Genomic DNA, 20,426 nt, shown 5'->3' on the forward strand with positions numbered 1-20,426 from the left:
GAAAAATAAATTACAAATCTAAAACAACCACATTTTCAAAGCAAAAAACATTACTATTGTTGAATTTTTTGGTTATCCACTCATTCATTTTGCTGTTAAACTACAGTTCCAGTAGTTTCTCCTCTGTTTTCTTTTTTTCCACCATGTTTGTTTGTTTGCTGGGTCACTAGAAAGCAGGTGAGGTGAAGATAACCATGGTAAGAGCTTCCCAACAATCTTAAGCCTTCTAAACCCAAACATGGACAGATGTTGACCTCAAACCTCTGAAAGTCAGGCCAAAATATCTGCCGTACTTATTCAAGCAACCCAACCTGAATCTGGCAGAGACGGCAGTGAAGTTAGTTTTAGCCAGAACACCAGCAGCTCTAATACTGCTGACGTTACAGCCGCATCCACCAACAAGCTCAGCAGGACAGAATAGGATCCATCTTGGCTCTAGATTACTGGTATTGGTAAGAGTAGGTGCAAAAGTAAATGAAAATGCACATTAACTCAACTTCATATTCTTGTTGCACATCAGCTCTAGATAACTGATCCAATATAATAAAAACAGTGCATGTTAACTTAAAAATCTTTATTACCACCTGACCATATTCTGTAATATTAAAATGAACAAAAGCTTTACTTATAGTAATAGGAGATGAGTACCAGCCTTTGTAAATGTCATATATTTTACCAATATGCAGCATTTTTTCTGTTTTGTTCATCAATGCTTTAGAATAATGAATAATGATTTCTACTACAGACAAGACTAAATGAGATTTGCTTGTAGACAAAAAGAACAAATACTTTCTGCATAAATTACAGAAAAATGAAAAAGTTCTAAGTTTACGGAAGTATGAACTGCTTGACGCTTCAGAATCCACTACACCTAGAAGATAATAATGTAATGCTCCAGTATTATGTTGAAAAAATAAATGGACCGGACTGCTTGTAGCATTCTAGTGGTCCAACTATTTGGTCCACACTGAAATATGTCAACAAGAGTTTGAAAAATTGGCATGAAATTTTGTACAAACATTTGTGGTCACCAGATCCTCTTTTCCTTTCAGCGCCTGCAGCTGGTCAAAGTTTTCCGTTTTGCTGCCCAATATCTCTCCAATAAACATTATTAGTGCACGTCATTCAAACAGACTGAAGTGGAGAGTTTTAGCTTCATACAGATTAAAATCAAGTTATTTCAATGATTTTGAAGTATCAAGAGTTACTAGCCCCGAATAATTACTGGATCTTAAGGATTGCGATGACTGTACTTTGACACCTTGAACAGAATCACAGATTTAAAATGTCACCTTTTGAAAATATCCCTTAGGGGAGAGTCTGTGGGTTAGTTGGTTCTAGAAAACCATGGAAGAAATTGTTCATGTGGCCAAACATTTTTGAAGAAGTATCCTTTACATGCACATGGAATAACACATTTTAGTGTATAAAACAATTGCTTCCTGCTCAAAGTAAATTCTTCATGTTCATGGTTTTATGAGTGTCGTGTCTGTATAATTATTGAGGCATCTGAAACTATTCTACACGTTAGTGCATTAGTAAGCTACTAAATGAGGCTAAAGTGTTAGTATGTAGTGAACTGTAAACCGCCTGGATGATGCATTTTTGTGATGAAGGCAAATTTGATAATTGGTAAATGACTACATTATTAATTTTATTTGGTATTTTTACATGTTAGAACCAAAATGATGTGACATTTTAATTTTGAGACTAGTGGAAGACAGACAGGACTTCAGCTTCTCTTAAGGATTTGGAGAGAGCTGTAGAAGAAGTAAAGAAGGGGAAGTTCATACGTCAGGTGGCAGATGAAGATCGACAGAATGACTTTTCAGCCCATCAGGTCATCCATGAACAAATGGAGACAGATCTTACATTATATGAGATGGAAAATTTTAAATTTTACTTCAACATAATTGATGGCACAATTTACCCCCAACATGTTTTCTCCAAAGGCTCAACTAACTCCAAGTTTGTTCCCTTTGGAAAGCCATATTCCTTATATACAATGACTACACCAGTGTTTCAGCATTTTACATGAACCCAAATTTATCCACTGTGTGCTTTCTTTACAGTAAATATGACAGTTAAAAGTTTAAAAAATAACTACATTATATATATGCTGCTTTGTTTACATTTGAACGAGGTAGCGCTGCATTTAAATCAGGGTGCAGACAGTTCTGCACAGTGTCTTACAGATTTCAACAAGACAACAGGACTACTTGAAACTAGCAGGACATCGAGATTAATCTCAACGTTAACCTTTCAACAAAATCCAAAGAACCCAAGATTTTTCAGGTAAGTGACTTCACTGCTCTGTTTGATGAAGCAAACACCAGAGGAAACATTCAGAAGGAAGTTTTAAAATGTATTTTTCTACAACTCTGTCCAATTTGTAATGAAATCTGTGAGTCAGAACAGGATGTAACACTCAGTTTTTTACTTGTCTTGTAATTTTTAACGTCTTGTTATTAAAAAGTAAGTTCTTAGCAGTGTGGAAGGGAAGTGATGTGTTTAGGTTTGGTCATAACTGGACAAACTGGACTAAAACTAAGCAGTACTCCTGTAAAGAGCAGGACAAACATTTTTGTTAAGACAAAATTTGGTTTTAAAGCTCCAGACTTGGAATAATTTGACTATAACCATGACCAAATGCATAGATATGTTGGGATAGCAGGATTTTTCTACTGGGAAATATTCATTTTGGAGTATATAATGATAATGTGATGTGTTGATGTGAGCAAAATGTAAGATCACTTTTTTCTGATAAGTAAATTAATTCAGTAAGTGTAATAAGTAAGGGAATAGCTCGTTCTGTTTCCTTAACTTGCAACATGGAATCCAAAAATGAAATTGGATTAAGCTATCCAGCAATATTTTTGTTTTTGGTGGTACAACTTGTCATATCTGCTCAATCAGTTACTAAAGTTAATCACATTTTCTTTTTCATTTTTGTGACCAAGCATTTAATGTTAAAAAAATATATATTCTGTAAGTTTTGTTTTGAATTATCCTGGCATGCAAGTACAAAAGTGTCAGAAAATATCATTGGTTGATTTCTGCATTATTGTTTTTTTGGGGTAATGTGTGCTCAAAGATGAGACTTTCAGTGATAAAAATACTGAACAGATTTCTAAAAGTTAGCATTTTTAATATATTTGAAATCTATTTTATGTGAGAAAAAATCTGTCAAATGAGACATGGTTGAGCAGAAAATGTTCTAACAAATGAGAGATTTCAACAATTTATAACAACATTACTCAGAATATGTCACTATAAGTTATTAAGTGCAGATAGATGAGAAAAACAGGGCCAGTTTTAGTCATTTAAAATGTCATATTCAAAATTAAACAATGCTGAGAAATTTTAAATTGTTTTTAAACTCATTCGAGAATTCATGCCAAACACAAAAACTCTGAGTGGAGACACCATTTCAATCGATTTTATTGAGTTATTTATTGGTTTATTGAGTAGTTTAGTGAAACCAGCTTAACACCAAACTCAGAGACATCCACATTTCAGCAAAATCTAGATAACCAAACTTTTGTGAAGTAAGTAACTCCACTCTTCTGTTTAATGAAGTGAACACTTTGGAGTTTCTGAGGAAACATCCATGTAGTTTTGCTGCAATACTGTCCTATAATACCTTATAACACAATTCAGAACAGGTTGTAACACTCAGTGCTGTTGTTTTATGATAACTGGTTCAATATTTAGCAAATATGATTGAAAACTGAGATCACAACAGTGTGGTAGATTACCAATGGTTCAACAAGACATCCATAGAATATGGTTCTCTTTTGTGTCTGTTTCACTTTCAGACTTCTGGGACAAGATCAAAATGTACTTTCAAAGTTCATCCTCATCTTCATCCTCATCCTCATCCTCATCCTCATCCTCATCTTCCTCCGAGGGGAGTATCGCATGGCAGGGTTTCGAATGGACAACAGGCTACACGGTGGTGAAAGAACTGAGAGATGGAGGCTTTGGAAGAGTGCTGGACTGTGTGAAAAACAACACTGAAGAGCACGTGGCTATAAAGATGCCCACATGGAACAATCTAGACCATGAGGTAGGACACTGATTTCAGCTGAACAGTGACATAAAAAAGACATTGTTTTAAAAAGAGAAAGTACTACTACAAGATTCTGAGTAGTGGTACTGGTCATGCTATGTACTTTTAGTTGTTGAGAAGAACTGATTGGACTATGTGGCTAAGCAAACATATTGTGTCTCCACAGGCAGAAATCCTGAAAAAGCTCATGAGCCACAATTCAAAGGAGTCCAACATCATTGAATACAAAGGAGACGTCTTCTTCGAAGATAAGCGGCTCCTGGTGCTTGAGAAATTGGACATCGACCTGTGGGACTACGTGGAGAATTTCGCACAGCCAATGCGAATGGAACACGTCCGTACAGTTATTCAGCAGGTGTGACCTTCTATTGTCTCCTTATATTTCTCTCCTTCAGTGGTGCTAGAATCAACATCGGTGGTTCATTAACCTTGACAACTTCTACTTTTATTGTCATCTGACACATTTCTTGAACAAACTCCTGATAAATGTTGTGACTTGCAGATGGCTGTTGCTTTGAATGCAACAAAGAGTGCTGGCATAATCCACTGTGATGTGAAGGAGGATAACATCATGATGGTGGATCATGTGAAGCAGCCCTTCAAAGTCAAGCTGATTGACTTTGGTTTGGCCAAGTACAGATCCGAAGCCGAAGCAGGAGAGCTATTCCAAGTACTTGAATATAGGTATGAAATACTGATACTTTTTAAACATTGAGAAATCTTTAATTCAGCGCTGTCTCCTTACTGTCTACTGTGTCACATCTTCATTTGATGTTTTTTCCACATTCAGAGCTCCAGAAATCACCCTGGGCCTGCCGTATTCAGAGGCCATCGACATTTGGTCCTTAGGCTGCGTGATGGCCTGGATGATGACTGAAGATAGTCTCTTCGGATCAGGCTCAGACTCAGAATACTTTACAGTGAGTAAATTACTGCAGCTGAAACACATTAGAAGCCGTCACAGGATTAGCTTCAGGTCTAACATGGTGTTCTGTTTTGTTTGCAGCTCCGACGCATGATCCGTCTGCTGGGTCTGCCGCCGCAACATCTCATCGATGCTGGCCGGAGATCACCATTATTTTTTCAGAAAAAGTCTAATGGTTTGTGGCGGCTGAAGGTACAATACTCCTACTGTGATTTTACCTCTGACCTTTACTCACTCAATGAGACAAAGACTTTAGTAAGCATCATTGTTTTCTTCTTTCAGACACCTAGAGAGTATTTGAGACCGATCTCGTCCACTCCGACCCCACGGTTTACAAGTTGGACTCTCTGGATGAAATGAAAACGGTAGGTAGTTTTGGAAGCAGCAGCTAGTTGCTGAAAGTCCCGTTCATTATGGTATTGACATTTCACGGTGGAAGGTGATTTGACCAGTGTTGGACTTTCCAAATGTTTTCTGCACCAGGTGTCCTCTGAGACGGACAACCCAGCAGAGGCTGATGAGAGGAGGGAGTGCATCGAGCTGCTGAAGGCGATGCTTCAGTGGGATGAGGACGACAGAATCACCCCAGTGGTATCCTCAACCATCCTTTCATCACCAAAAACTACCTCAACAGCAGCTCCCCACCAGGAGTTGGTAAGTGTGTTTCTATTTACTTTGTACACAGGTTGTGAGACATTAGCAGCCCAGCAGGTGACAAAGACTGATATGGACTTTTGTTGATTTCCATGTTTACATTCTCTGCTTGTCAGATGTAAACCCAACAGTGTATGTTTCCTTTTTTAGGGGATGAACCTAAACCCTCCACCAGCAAGTTCATCATGGTTAAGCCTGCAGACCCAGAAAACAGATTAACCTGACAGGCTTGCCTGATGAGGACGATGACCTTAGAGCAGCGAGCATGAGGACAGTGACGACGCTGACACTGCCGAAGACACCGAGGCAGCAAGGATGGTTATGATGATGAAGACACTGAAGTCAATGAGAAGGAGCAGAGAAGACGAAGAAGAACTGCTTCCAACGTGTCTTCTCTTGGATTAAGAAGAAGTTCTTGCTGCTGCTGTGTGTCCGATGTGATGAACTGAGCAGCACTGATGGATTGGATTAAAATTTCGGACTCACAGTTCCTGACCTCAGAATCCTTCGCTGGCTTATTGTTCACTTGTGTTTTGATCTCATGGTTTTCTGTATCCCGTTCTCAGTCTCTTTCCCCCTCACCCCAACCGGTCGAGGCAGATGGCCGCTCTGTCTGAGCCTGGTTCTGCCGGAGGGTTCTTCCTGAAAAAGGGGAGTTTTACCTCCCCACTGTCGCCAAGTGCTTGCTCAGACAGGGAAATCCAAAGGAAATTTTGGATTTGTGGGTTTCTCTCTATCATTTGTCTTCACTTTCTCCATGAAGTGTCTTGAGATCACACATTTGAACTTGTAAATAAAATGGATTGAAATGAATTGAAAGGTTCACCCAAAAGTGTCTGGATTTTGGTCACGCGGTTGTTGCTCAAAACTGCCCTGAGTCAGTCATGCTTCTCAGTTGCCGTGCAGAGCAGAGAATCTTTGGGTTTCTTTTTTTACAAATACCATCGTTATTTTTGGTGATTTTTAAATTTGACATTTTAAATAAAGTGACTACAATGAAATCTGACAATTTTAAGCTTATTTTCAAAATGTTTTCTCTATGTACCACACAAAACTGATGGTTTTATTATAAACAGTCGGAAATTTGAACCACTCTTTCCATTTTTATAGTTTCTGGCTCTAAAAAGAGTGTGCATTTGAAGACTTTTTAAAAAGAAAACATGCCTTGTAAACAAGTGGTGTTACAAGGGTTTAAAGTGACAAGCACATCTCATGGCAGTGCGTGATGAAGTTATTTTTCCTGCACTCCACAACTTACAGTCTCCCATAACTATCAATCTTAATCATTTGTAATCCTTTACATTTTCATTGTGTAGTTAATTTTGCAGAGCTCATTGTTTGCTCAGATGGTCAGGCATTTCCTCGTGGAGCTAAAATAGAGACAGTATTGGTTGTCATTAAAAAAAAAATTACCATTGAAAAAATTGTCATTGAAACATAATTTCCTCTGCTATAGTCTTGAAGGTCAGACTTCCCCAAACCAAAGAAAAATAAATTACAAATCTAAAACAACCACATTTTCAAAGCAAAAACATTACTATTGTTGAATTTTTTGGTTATCCACTCATTCATTTTGCTGTTAAACTACAGTTCCAGTAGTTTCTCCTCTGTTTTCTTTTTTTCCACCATGTTTGTTTGTTTGCTGGGTCACTAGAAAGCAGGTGAGGTGAAGATAACCATGGTAAGAGCTTCCCAACAATCTTAAGCCTTCTAAACCAAACATGGACAGATGTTGACCTCAAACCTCTGAAAGTCAGGCCAAAATATCTGCCGTACTTATTCAAGCAACCCAACCTGAATCTGCAGAGACGGCAGTGAAGTTAGTTTTAGCCAGAACACCAGCAGCTCTAATGCTGCTGACGTTACAGCCGCATCCACCAACAAGCTCAGCAGGACAGAATAGGATCCATCTTGGCTCTAGATTACTGGTATTGGTAAGAGTAGGTGCAAAAGTAAATGAAAATGCACATTAACTCAACTTCATATTCTTGTTGCACATCAGCTCTAGATAACTGATCCAATATAATAAAAACAGTGCATGTTAACTTAAAAATCTTTATTACCACCTGACCATATTCTGTAATATTAAAATGAACAAAAGCTTTACTTATAGTAATAGGAGATGAGTACAGCCTTTGTAAATGTCATATATTTACCAATATGCAGCATTTTTTCTGTTTTGTTCATCAATGCTTTAGAATAATGAATAATGATTTCTACTACAGACAAGACTAAATGAGATTTGCTTGTAGACAAAAAGAACAAATACTTTCTGCATAAATTACAGAAAAATGAAAAAGTTCTAAGTTTACGGAAGTATGAACTGCTTGACGCTTCAGAATCCACTACACCTAGAAGATAATAATGTAATGCTCCAGTATTATGTTGAAAAATAAATGGACCGGACTGCTTGTAGCATTCTAGTGGTCCAACTATTTGGTCCACACTGAAATATGTCAACAAGAGTTTGAAAATTGGCATGAAATTTTTGTACAAACATTTGTGGTCACCAGATCCTCTTTTCCTTTCAGCGCCTGCAGCTGGTCAAAGTTTTCCGTTTTGCTGCCCAATATCTCTCCAATAAACATTATTAGTGCACGTCATTCAAACAGACTGAAGTGGAGAGTTTTAGCTTCATACAGATTAAAATCAAGTTATTTCAATGATTTTGAAGTATCAAGAGTTACTAGCCCCGAATAATTACTGGATCTTAAGGATTGCGATGACTGTACTTTGACACCTTGAACAGAATCACAGATTTAAAATGTCACCTTTTGAAAATATCCCTTAGGGGAGAGTCTGTGGGTTAGTTGGTTCTAGAAAACCATGGAAGAAATTGTTCATGTGGCCAAACATTTTTGAAGAAGTATCCTTTACATGCACATGGAATAACACATTTAGTGTATAAAACAATTGCTTCCTGCTCAAAGTAAATTCTTCATGTTCATGGTTTATGAGTGTCGTGTCTGTATAATTATTGAGGCATCTGAAACTATTCTACACGTTAGTGCATTAGTAAGCTACTAAATGAGGCTAAAGTGTTAGTATGTAGTGAACTGTAAACCGCCTGGATGATGCATTTTTGTGATGAAGGCAAATTTGATAATTGGTAAATGACTACATTATTAATTTTATTTGGTATTTTTACATGTTAGAACCAAAATGATGTGACATTTTAATTTGAGACTAGTGGAAGACAGACAGGACTTCAGCTTCTCTTAAGGATTTGGAGAGAGCTGTAGAAGAAGTAAGAAGGGGAAGTTCATACGTCAGGTGGCAGATGAAGATCGACAGAATGACTTTTCAGCCATCAGGGTCATCCATGAACAAATGGAGACAGATCTTACATTATATGTGTTCGCCAGTCTAGCCTTTTTTAACCCTTGCCTCAGGTTAAACTTGGTCCAGATCTCCGTTTAAAGGGTTAGATTCTATCTGCCTATTAGTATTTCACCTAACAGGTTTCAGCAGAATAAATTAAGCTGGACTCGAGAGACACTCGCCCAGGTTCTAACTGCCTTGCATCCGAATGTCTCACCCCTCTTATCTGATAAATGCTATCCCACCAAGCAGCCTTTCTAAGTAGTAGAATTGATCTATCATTCACATTCGTTATCGGTCAGCTTCTCTCTTAAGGACTTGCCTGCACTTGGTGCTATTCCTGGGTTCGTTTTAGAGGTTTGGAAAGAACTAACCTCAGGGGTAATGTTTAAACACTCTCACTTGGACTAAGTAACCTTTAAGAACCATTGGTTTGAATGCACACAATCAACTTAACTTTTTACCACTATGCAGATTTTCAGTGATTTATAATAATTTCATTAGGCTTCTCTTTAAATGCAATAGAGCGTTTATTGAGCAAATTAGCAAGAGCACAGCATCAATTCATGATTAAACAATTAATTATTTCTGATTAAAAATGAGACTAAAGTAAATAAATTGAGCGTACCTGACAATCTTCTCTAATTATTAAATTTAGGAGAGAGAGCGAACAGCGTGGCCACTACCGTATCACTCGGTCTTGTCTTGCGTCTGGGTAAAGCACTCAGTTGTCCGGAGGACTCGGTACGATGTCTTCTTTGTGGACAAAAGGATCTTATCCCTCGGCAGGGGGGAGCGGAGGAGTCCTATAAGCCAATCGTGGTCTGGCAGTTATCTTCTGGAATTGGCTGGAACGTTAGTGCTTACGCCCCAGCTGTCTTCTCTGTGGTATGGTGGTAATGGAAACCCTCGTCTGTACAGGCTGTAGTGGGTCACTGGGTCTCCCAGCCCCGGGGAGGGGAACAGCCCGGTGCTGTTGCCTCCTTTGCCTCTTCGGGTGTAGTCGGTTCTTCCCTCTATTGGTTTCTTCTGGATAACTGCAGAACCTCTTAGGACTCTCCGTTTGGCAGAGTGTGGTCTTCGCTTGTTGAACAAAGTCAGAAAAAGACTTTGCTTTCCAACGATGTCCTCAGCGATCTCTGGAGCCTAAGTCCCGCGTCGTCTTCCCGTCTCTCGGGCAAAAGAGGAAGGTGAAGATTCTTCAGAACTCTGGCCAAGTTCCCTTTGCAGCGCTTCTTAGCAGCTCCGGCGAACGACTCCCCAATAATGTCTCTGCTCTCCCATTCTTATACTTTCTCCAGACACACAAAACTGGCTAGGTACGCCCTCTGACACCGTCTAACTTATGCAATCAACTTTGTCATCACATACAGCAGTAATACAGAAGTCATGTTGTTACAGCAAATACACAGTGTCCACATTCTGTTTAACACACACCATTTCAGCCCACCCTTTTGGGTTTTCCCAAACTTCCCTTTTTTTCTGAGGAGGCTGCAATGTCATTGTGGCTGCCGAGTCATGGTGACTGTTGTTTACTGCACTTCTGCTTTCTTAAGGCCTGGACACACAAGCCTATGAGGCCTGTACGCACACACAGAGCCTAAACAAGGATTACTTCACACAGAATCACTTCTTAAATCATTCTTCTCAATCTGAACATAATAAATCATCTGAATCATTACTTCAATCAAATCAACACTTCAAAAATTATATATGTATTTAGCAAGCATAATCATATGGTTAACTTATAATGTTTCTTCTTAAGATCTTTATTTGTCTGCTTCAAAACCTTTGTTACCTTAGGGCCGTAATGAGCCTGAGTCCTCTCTGAGACCTCAACATCTGCATCTTACTTGACATATGAGATGGAAAATTTTAAATTTTACTTCAACATAATTGATGGCACAATTTACCCCCAACATGTTTTCTCCAAAGGCTCAACTAACTCCAAGTTTGTTCCCTTTGGAAAGCCATATTCCTCATATACAATGACTACACCAGTGTTTCAGCATTTTACATGAACCCAAATTTATCCACTGTGTGCTTTCTTTACAGTAAATATGACAGTTAAAAGTTTAAAAAAATAACTACATTATATATATGCTGCTTGTTTACATTTGAACGAGGTAGCGCTGCATTTAAATCAGGGTGCAGACAGTTCTGCACAGTGTCTTACAGATTCAACAAGACAACAGGACTACTTGAAACTAGCAGGACATCGAGATTAATCTCAACGTTAACCTTTCAACAAAATCCAAAGAACCCAAGATTTTTCAGGTAAGTGACTTCACTGCTCTGTTTGATGAAGCAAACACCAGAGGAAACATTCAGAAGGAAGTTTTAAAATGTGTTTTTCTACAACTCTGTCCAATTTGTAATGAAATCTGTGAGTCAGAACAGGATGTAACACTCAGTTTTTTACTTGTCTTGTAATTTTTGACGTCTTGTTATTAAAAAGTAAGTTCTTAGCAGTGTGGAAGGGAAGTGATGTGTTTAGGTTTGGTCATAACTGGACAAACTGGACTAAAACTAAGCAGTACTCCTGTAAAGAGCAGGACAAACATTTTTGTTGAGACAAAATTTGGTTTTAAAGCTCCAGACTTGGAATAATTTGACTATAACCATGACCAAATGCATAGATATGTTGGGATAGCAGGATTTTTCTACTGGGAAATATTCATTTTGGAGTATATAATGATAATGTGATGTGTTGATGTGAGCAAAATGTAAGATCACTTTTTTCTGATAAGTAAATTAATTCAGTAAGTGTAATAAGTAAGGGAATAGCTCGTTCTGTTTCCTTAACTTGCAACATGGAATCCAAAAATGAAATTGGATTAAGCTATCCAGCAATATTTTTGTTTTTGGTGGTACAACTTGTCATATCTGCTCAATCAGTTACTAAAGTTAATCACATTTTCTTTTTCATTTTTGTGACCAAGCATTTAATGTTAAAAAAATATATATTCTGTAAGTTTTGTTTTGAATTATCCTGGCATGCAAGTACAAAAGTGTCAGAAAATATTATTGGTTGATTTCTGCATTATTGTTTTTTTGGGGTAATGTGTGCTCAAAGATGAGACTTTCAGTGATAAAAATACTGAACAGATTTCTAAAAGTTAGCATTTTTAATATATTTGAAATCTATTTTGTGTGAGAAAAAATCTGTCAAATGAGACATGGTTGAGCAGAAAATGTTCTAACAAATGAGAGATTTCAACAATTTATAACAACATTACTCAGAATATGTCACTATAAGTTATTAAGTGCAGATAGATGAGAAAAACAGGGCCAGTTTTAGTCATTTAAAATGTCATATTCAAAATTAAACAATGCTGAGAAATTTTAAATTGTTTTTAAACTCATTCGAGAATTCATGCCAAACACAAAAACTCTGAGTGGAGACACCATTTCAATCGATTTTATTGAGTTATTTATTGGTTTATTGAGTAGTTTAGTGAAACCAGCTTAACACCAAACTCAGAGACATCCACATTTCAGCAAAATCTAGATAACCAAACTTTTGTGAAGTAAGTAACTCCACTCTTCTGTTTAATGAAGTGAACACTTTGGAGTTTCTGAGGAAACATCCATGTAGTTTTGCTGCAATACTGTCCAATATGCCTTATAACACAATTCAGAACAGGTTGTAACACTCAGTGCTGTTGTTTTATGATAACTGGTTCAATATTTAGCAAATATGATTGAAAACTGAGATCACAACAGTGTGGTAGATTACCAATGGTTCAACAAGACATCCATAGAATATGGTTCTCTTTTGTGTCTGTTTCACTTTCAGACTTCTGGGACAAGATCAAAATGAACTTTCAAAGTTCATCCTCATCTTCATCCTCATCCTCATCCTCATCCTCATCCTCATCTTCCACCGAGGGAAGTATCGCATGGCAGGGTTTCGAATTGACAACAGGCTACACGGTGGTGAAAGAACTGAGAGATGGAGGCTTTGGAAGAGTGCTGGACTGTGTGAAAAACAACACTGAAGAGCACGTGGCTATAAAGATGCCCACATGGAACAATCTAGACCATGAGGTAGGACACTGATTTCAGCTGAACAGTGACATAAAAAAGACATTGTTTTAAAAAGAGAAAGTACTACTACAAGATTCTGAGTAGTGGTACTGGTCATGCTATGTACTTTTTAGTTGTTGAGAAGAACTGATTGGACTATGTGGCTAAGCAAACATATTGTGTCTCCACAGGCAGAAATCCTGAAAAAGCTCATGAGCCACAATTCAAAGGAGTCCAACATCATTGAATACAAAGGAGACGTCTTCTTCGAAGATAAGCGGCTCCTGGTGCTTGAGAAATTGGACATCGACCTGTGGGACTACGTGGAGAATTTCGCACAGCCAATGCGAATGGAACACGTCCGTACAGTTATTCAGCAGGTGTGACCTTCTATTGTCTCCTTATATTTCTCTCCTTCAGTGGTGCTAGAATCAACATCGGTGGTTCATTAACCTTGACAGCTTCTACTTTTATTGTCATCTGACACATTTCTTGAACAAACTCCTGATAAATGTTGTTACTTGCAGATGGCTGTTGCTTTGAATGCAACAAAGAGTGCTGGCATAATCCACTGTGATGTGAAGGAGGATAACATCATGATGGTGGATCATGTGAAGCAGCCCTTCAAAGTCAAGCTGATTGACTTTGGTTTGGCCAAGTCCAGATCCGAAGCCGAAGCAGGAGAGCTATTCCAAGTACTTGAATATAGGTATGAAATACTGATACTTTTTAAACATTGAGAAATCTTTAATTCAGCGCTGTCTCCTTACTGTCTACTGTGTCACATCTTCATTTGATGTTTTTTCCACATTCAGAGCTCCAGAAATCACCCTGGGCCTGCCGTATTCAGAGGCCATCGACGTTTGGTCCTTAGGCTGCGTGATGGCCTGGATGATGACTGAAGATAGTCTCTTCGGATCGGGCTCAGACTCGGAATACTTTACAGTGAGTAAATTACTGCAGGTGAAACACATTAGAAGCCGTCACAGGATTAGCTTCAGGTCTAACATGGTGTTCTGTTTTGTTTGCAGCTCCGACGCATGATCCGTCTGCTGGGTCTGCCGCCGCAACATCTCATCCATGCTGGCCGGAGGTCACAATTATTTTTTCAGAAAAAGTCTAATGGTTTGTGGCGGCTGAAGGTACAATACTCCTACTGTGATTTTACCTCTGACCTTTACTCACTCAATAAGATAAAGACTTTAGTAAGCATCATTGTTTTCTTCTTTCAGACACCTAGAGAGTATTTTGAGACCGATCTCGTCCACTCCGACCCCACGGTTTACAAGTTGGACTCTCTGGATGAAATGAAAACGGTAGGTAGTTTTGGAAGCAGCAGCTAGTTGCTGAAAAGTCCCGTTCATTTATGGTATTGACATTTCACGGTGGAAGGTGATTTGACCAGTGTTGGACTTTCCAAATGTTTTCTGCACCAGGTGTCCTCTGAGACGGACAACCCAGCAGAGGCTGATGAGAGGAGGGAGTGCATGGAGCTGCTGAAGGCGATGCTTCAGTGGGATGAGGACGACAGAATCACCCCCAGTGGTATCCTCAACCATCCTTTCATCACCAAAAACTACCTCAACAGCAGCTCCCCCACCAGGAGTTGGTAAGTGTGTTTCTATTTACTTTGTACACAGGTTGTGAGACATTAGCAGCCCAGCAGGTGACAAAAGACTGATATGGACTTGTGTTGATTTCCATGTTTACATTCTCTGCTTGTCAGATGTAAACCCAACAGTGTATGTTTCCTTTTTTAGCGATGAACCTAAACCCTCCACCAGCAAGTTCATCATGGTTAAGCCTGCAGACCCAGAAAACAGAATTAACCTGACAGGCTTGCCTGATGAGGACGATGACCTTAAGAGCAGTGAGCATGAGGACAGTGACGACGCTGACACTGCCGAAGACACCGAGGACAGCAAGGATGGTTATGATTATGAAGACACTGAAGTCAATGAGAAGGAGCAGAGAAAGACAAAGAAGAAGAAGAAGAACTGCTTCCAACGTGTCTTCTCTTGGATTAAGAAGAAGTTCTGCTGCTGCCGTGTGTCCGATGTGATGAACTGAGCAGCACTGATGGACTGGATTAACATTTTGGACTCACAGTTCCTGACCTCAGAATCCTTCGCTGGCTTTATTGTTCACTTGTGTTTTGATCTCATGAGTTTTCTGTATCCCGTTCTCAGTCTTCTTTCCCCTCACCCCAACCGGTCGAGGCAGATGGCCGCTCTGTCTGAGCCTGGTTCTGCCGGAGGGTTCTTCCTGAAAAAGGGAGTTTTACCTCCCCACTGTCGCCAAGTGCTTGCTCAGACAGGGAATCCAAAGGAAATTTTGGATTTGTTGGGTTTCTCTATAATTTTGTCTTCACTTTTCTCCTTGAAGTGTCTTGAGATCACACATTTGAACTTGTAAATAAAATGGATTGAAAATGAATTGAAAGGTTCACCCAAAAAGTGTCTGGATTTTCGTCACATGGTTGTTGCTCAAAACTGCCCTGAGTCAGTCATGGCTTCTCAGTTGCCGTGCAGAGCAGAGAATCTTAGAGTTTCTTTTTTTACAAATACCATCATTATTTTTGTGTGTTTCCTCTAAGATATTTTATTTATGCCTATTGCAAACAGAATGTCCTCGCTGATCTCTCGGACTCAGCAAAGGCTCATATGCTTCTAACAAGTACAGAAACGTCCACCATGAGGCTCATATGCATTATCAATTTACAAAAGTCCTTTATAAGGCTCATTCATTTCATTTTATTCAGGGATGGGAATTTTCCGCGGATCCGCGGATTTCTGCAGATTTCATCTGAAGGATCCGTGGATTTCTGCGGAGGGATCCGCGGATTTCAAATCAAGTTTGAACACTTTATTGTCGCTGATACTCCCGCAAGATGGTAATGACGTTAACGATAGCTTGTTAACGACGTTAACAAGCTGTAAACGGCCCAGCGATTGGAAGCCGCTGATTTATTGAAAATTAAATCATCAAAATCAGCCATCACTTTTGAATTGTTGATTAACATAATTATTAAAAAAAAAAAACTAATGAAATAGGGCTGGACAAAAATGATGGTACCCATAACTTCATATTTTGTTGCACAACCTTTTGAGGCAATCACTGCAATTAAACGATTTCTGTATTTGTCAATGAGCGTTCTGCAGCTGTCAACAGGTATTTTGGCCCACTCCTCATGAGCAAACAGCTCCAGTTGTCTCAGGTTTGATGGGTGTCTTCTCCAAATGGCATGTTTCAGCTCCTTCCACATATGTTCAATGGGATTCAGATCTGGGCTCATAGAAGGCCACTTTAGAATAGTCCAACGCTTTTCTCTCAGCCATTCTTGGGTGTTTTTGGCTGTGTGTTTTGGATGGTTGTCCTGTTGGAAGACCCATGACCTGCGACTGAGACCAAGCTTTCTGACACTAGGCAGCACATTTCTCTCCAGAATGCCTTGATAGTCTTCAGATTTCATCGTACCTTGCACACTTTCAAGACACCCTGTGCCAGATGCAGCAAAGCAGCCCCAAAACATTACTGAGCCTCCTCCATGTTTCACCGTAGGGACAGTGTTCTTTTCTTCGTATGCTTGGTTTTTGAGTCTATGAACATAGAGTTGATGTGCCTTACCAAAAAGCTCCAGTTTGGTCTCATCTGTCCAAAGGACATTCTCCCAGAAGCTTTGTGGCTTGTCAACATGCATTTTTGCAAATTCCAGTCTCGCTTTTTTATGAGTTTTTTTCAGCAGTGGTGTCCTCCTTGGTCGTCTCCCATGAAGTCCACTTTGGCTCAAACAACGACGAATGGTGCGATCTGACACTGATGTACCTTGGCCTTGGAGTTCACCTTTAATTTCTTTGGAGGTTGCTCTGGGCTCTTTGGATACAATTCCAACGATCCGTCTCTTCAATTTGTCATCAATTTTCCTCTTGCGGCCACGTCCAGGGAGGTTGGCTACTGTCCCGTGGGTCTTGAACTTCTGAATAATATGAGCCACTGTTGTCACAGGAACTTCAAGCTGTTTAGAGATGGTCTTATAGCCTTTACCTTTAAGATGTTTGTCTATAATTTTTTTTCGGATGTCCTGGGACAATTCTCTCCTTCGCTTTCTGTTGTCCATGTTCAGTGTGGTACACACCTTTTCACCAAACAGCAGGGTGACTACTTGTCTCCCTTTAAATAGGCAGACTGACTGATTATGAGTTTGGAAACACCTGTGATGTCAATTAAATGACACACCTGAGTTAATCATGTCACTCTGGTCAAATAGTTTTCAATCTTTTATAGAGGTACCATCATTTTTGTCCAGGCCTGTTTCATTAGTTTGTTTTTTTAAATAATTATGTTAATCAACAATTCAAAAGTAATGGCTGTTTTTGATTATTTAATTTTCAATAAATTTTTATTTATTGTTACTTTTGTGAGTTTCAAGTGATTTCAGTGAGAATTGTGGGTTTTTCCTTCTTTAACTGAGGGGTACCAACAATTTTGTCCACGTGTGTATCCTAAAAAGCATGCTTTAAGCCGCACTTTTCCTCTTTTTCACTCTTTTTCTCTCTTTTTTCCTTATCACCTAAATTTGTGCTACCATGGAGCATAAACAACTCAGTCAAAAAGCTACTTTAGGAAACCATACGTCTATGGCCGGAACTTTAAAGTGCTTTATCTATGACTAAAGTAAATCTACACCCTCAGTTTCCTTTCTATTTTTATGGAACCGACCTACTACATGTGCTCACATATAATAGGTTTTTCGGCCAGTATACTAAACTGCCTCTAAGAGGGCTTTTAATCCAGATTTGCGGCTTGCCAATTGACCTTTGGGCCCCAAAGGTAAATCTACTCTATCCCAGGGCGTCAGTTTGTTTTTAAAAGTGGGGAGGATGGAGACCACAGCACTTTGAGAAAATGTCGAAGAACGGCGGCAAAACGCCACAAGTTGGGCTCAAACTCACAACCACCACACCAAAGGCGGAGGTTCAACCTGTTGAGCTATTGGTACATGTGAGTAGAGGGGTCTGTGGGCTGCTATAGTACTAATTCTCCCGGGCCGAAATTTTGTCCCTGCACGCCTCTGGTCGGAGCTTCCACTTGGCACGGGCGCAAATTTAGCATCTGCGCGGTTTTTTTAACCTCAGGAAGGTGTGCTGCATGTCTGTGCAACTCTCGGCCGAGTGCGGATGGTGCGTTCAGGAGCTTCGGAATTTTCTATACTACTGAAAATAACTGGGTTTACAACGGCTTACATGTGAAGAATTTGAATGTGTTGGAGACAAAATGACCCCTGACAAAAAGTGGGCGGGGGAACACATCCCCACCGTCTCCCCCTAAACTGACGCCTATGACTCTATCCTCTTTTATTTTTAAACACCAATTTGACTACTCAGCCAACGTTCACAAAAAGCTTCTTACTCCCTCATGTCTTACCGTTAACAAGATCCAGGCCTGTCATGTTGAACTTGCGCGGTCTTTTAGCTTGCTCCATTGTACTAGTTCTGCTATTCTACATTTAACCCTTTTAACATCTGTTTCTCTTTCGTCAACTTTTATTCTCTTATCCCAACTTTTTCTATCTACTCTATTCTATTCCCCACATTTTTTATGCGCAATAAACCCCAATTTAGACCGAACATCGCTCCAAACACCCATGCATCACAGGACACAGCGCATCAGCCACAGCACCCATGAGCACATCAGCATCCCGACAATAGTGAGAACCAGCTCACCTGACGTCGTAACGGGACGGAGAAAAGCGACCAAGGAACTGCTGGTTGCCGAAGACCGCCGCTTCTGATCCTGTTCGTGACGCCAAATTTGTCATTGTTTCTCTCTCTGGTGTCCATGATGTGCAGGTGAAGGAGAAATGTCCGTGACACTGACTTTCTTTAAAAGTATTTTATTAAAAGAAAGAGCAGCATCAGTACAGACAGAACCTGCCTGGAAGGAGCCGGCCAATTGAATCCTCCTTGCTGGACAATGCCCAGCAATCAGGTTTTATAGGTTTTCAACATATAGGAGGAGTTAAAACAAATGGTTCTTTATTGCCTACCATATGGGGAAAGCAGAGAGCATCCCCAAACAACTCCCCCTTGTCTACAACAGCTGAAGAATCCCTAAATCAGTGTTCTGGACAGAAGAACCCCCATAAAAACACCTCCAGCAGGGCTTTGTAAACAGGAGAACACTTTGCCATGGCATGGGTTGAATATAATGCAGATTCCATCTGTGGTCAGAGACACCAGAGCAAACACTACATATAACAAGCAACTCATATCAAATACTAGAACAAAAAAAAGATTCTATACTACTAACTTATTAAGTAATACATGTAACAGATCAGATAGCACAGTGTCCTACAGTCAGAGTTAAATGCAGCTTTTGAATGGATTATCCACAACAAACTGGTTCTGAATATATCCAAAACAGTTAGTGTTATTATAGATTCTAGTCAATCTGTTAATCAAAATCCTCTATTAAATATTAAAATAAAAGATACTGTAATTAAGCAAGTTAATGAAACAAAGCTTTTAGGAATAACAGTTGACAACAAATTATCTTGGTCAAAACACATACAGACAATGTGTGCCAAAATGGGAAGAGTGATTTCTATGATCAGAAGATATGGATATTTCTTGACAACCAAAATAAAAAAAAAGTGATTGTGCAGCCACTCTAATATTGTCAAACCTCGATTATTGTCTAACTGTATGGTCTAATGGCACCAAAGATGATATTAAAAATGTGCAAATTATACAAAATAGAGCAGCACGTTTTGTGCTGCACTGTAATTATTATACTAGCATTCAAAGTATGCATCAAAAATTAAACTGGCTAACGGTTCAGGACAGACTTAAATATTCTCTACTGTGTTTGTGTAGGAAGGTTTTTCTAACAAAAACTCCTCTGACACTCTATCAAAAACTAATGTTAAGCTCTGACATACACTCCTATCCAACCAGACATGCCTTTGGAAACAAATTTACTTTACCTAAAATATCAAACAACTATATAAAAAGAACCTTTGCTTGGAGAGGTATGAAAAAATGGAATTTACTTCCTAAAGAAATTACATCAATTGAAAATGATTTAAAATTCAAAAGTGCACTGAAAAAGTTTCTTTCTGCAATATAAATCCCCATCTCTGTGTTGAATGTTGAATACATGTCTGAACGAGAACTGTTATCTGCTATTGTAATTTTCAGTGTCATTTTATGATGACACTTTATGTCTATTTAAATTACAGTATGATTTAAATGTGAAATATTTTATTGTCTGACTGATTGATTGATTTAAATGTGAAATACTTTATTGTTTGATTGATTGATTTGATTTAAATGTGAAATATTTTATTGTTTGATTGATTGATTGATTGTATTTTTAGAATTGTATTTCATTGTAATCTTTTAGGACCCCAGGAAGAATAGCTGC

At 39.0% G+C, this 20,426-nt stretch overlaps 1 protein-coding gene across 1 annotated transcript; it reads left to right on the forward strand.

Annotated features, from left to right (window-relative positions):
* Nucleotides 1–1,996: 1,996 nt before the first annotated feature.
* LOC127535099 (homeodomain-interacting protein kinase 1-like) lies at nucleotides 1,997–15,071 on the forward strand. The gene is made up of 9 exons (XM_051952097.1): nucleotides 1,997–2,295; nucleotides 3,819–4,069; nucleotides 4,239–4,427; nucleotides 4,575–4,756; nucleotides 4,863–4,992; nucleotides 5,079–5,189; nucleotides 5,288–5,362; nucleotides 14,438–14,610; nucleotides 14,762–15,071. The coding sequence occupies exons 2-9, from the start codon at nucleotides 3,839–3,841 to the stop codon at nucleotides 15,069–15,071; spliced, it is 1,401 nt and encodes a 466-aa protein (XP_051808057.1). The 5' UTR covers nucleotides 1,997–2,295; nucleotides 3,819–3,838.
* Nucleotides 15,072–20,426: the final 5,355 nt, after the last annotated feature.

This window comes from Acanthochromis polyacanthus, chromosome 8 (genome assembly GCF_021347895.1).
Source record: "Acanthochromis polyacanthus isolate Apoly-LR-REF ecotype Palm Island chromosome 8, KAUST_Apoly_ChrSc, whole genome shotgun sequence".
Taxonomy (NCBI): Eukaryota; Metazoa; Chordata; class Actinopteri; family Pomacentridae; genus Acanthochromis; species Acanthochromis polyacanthus.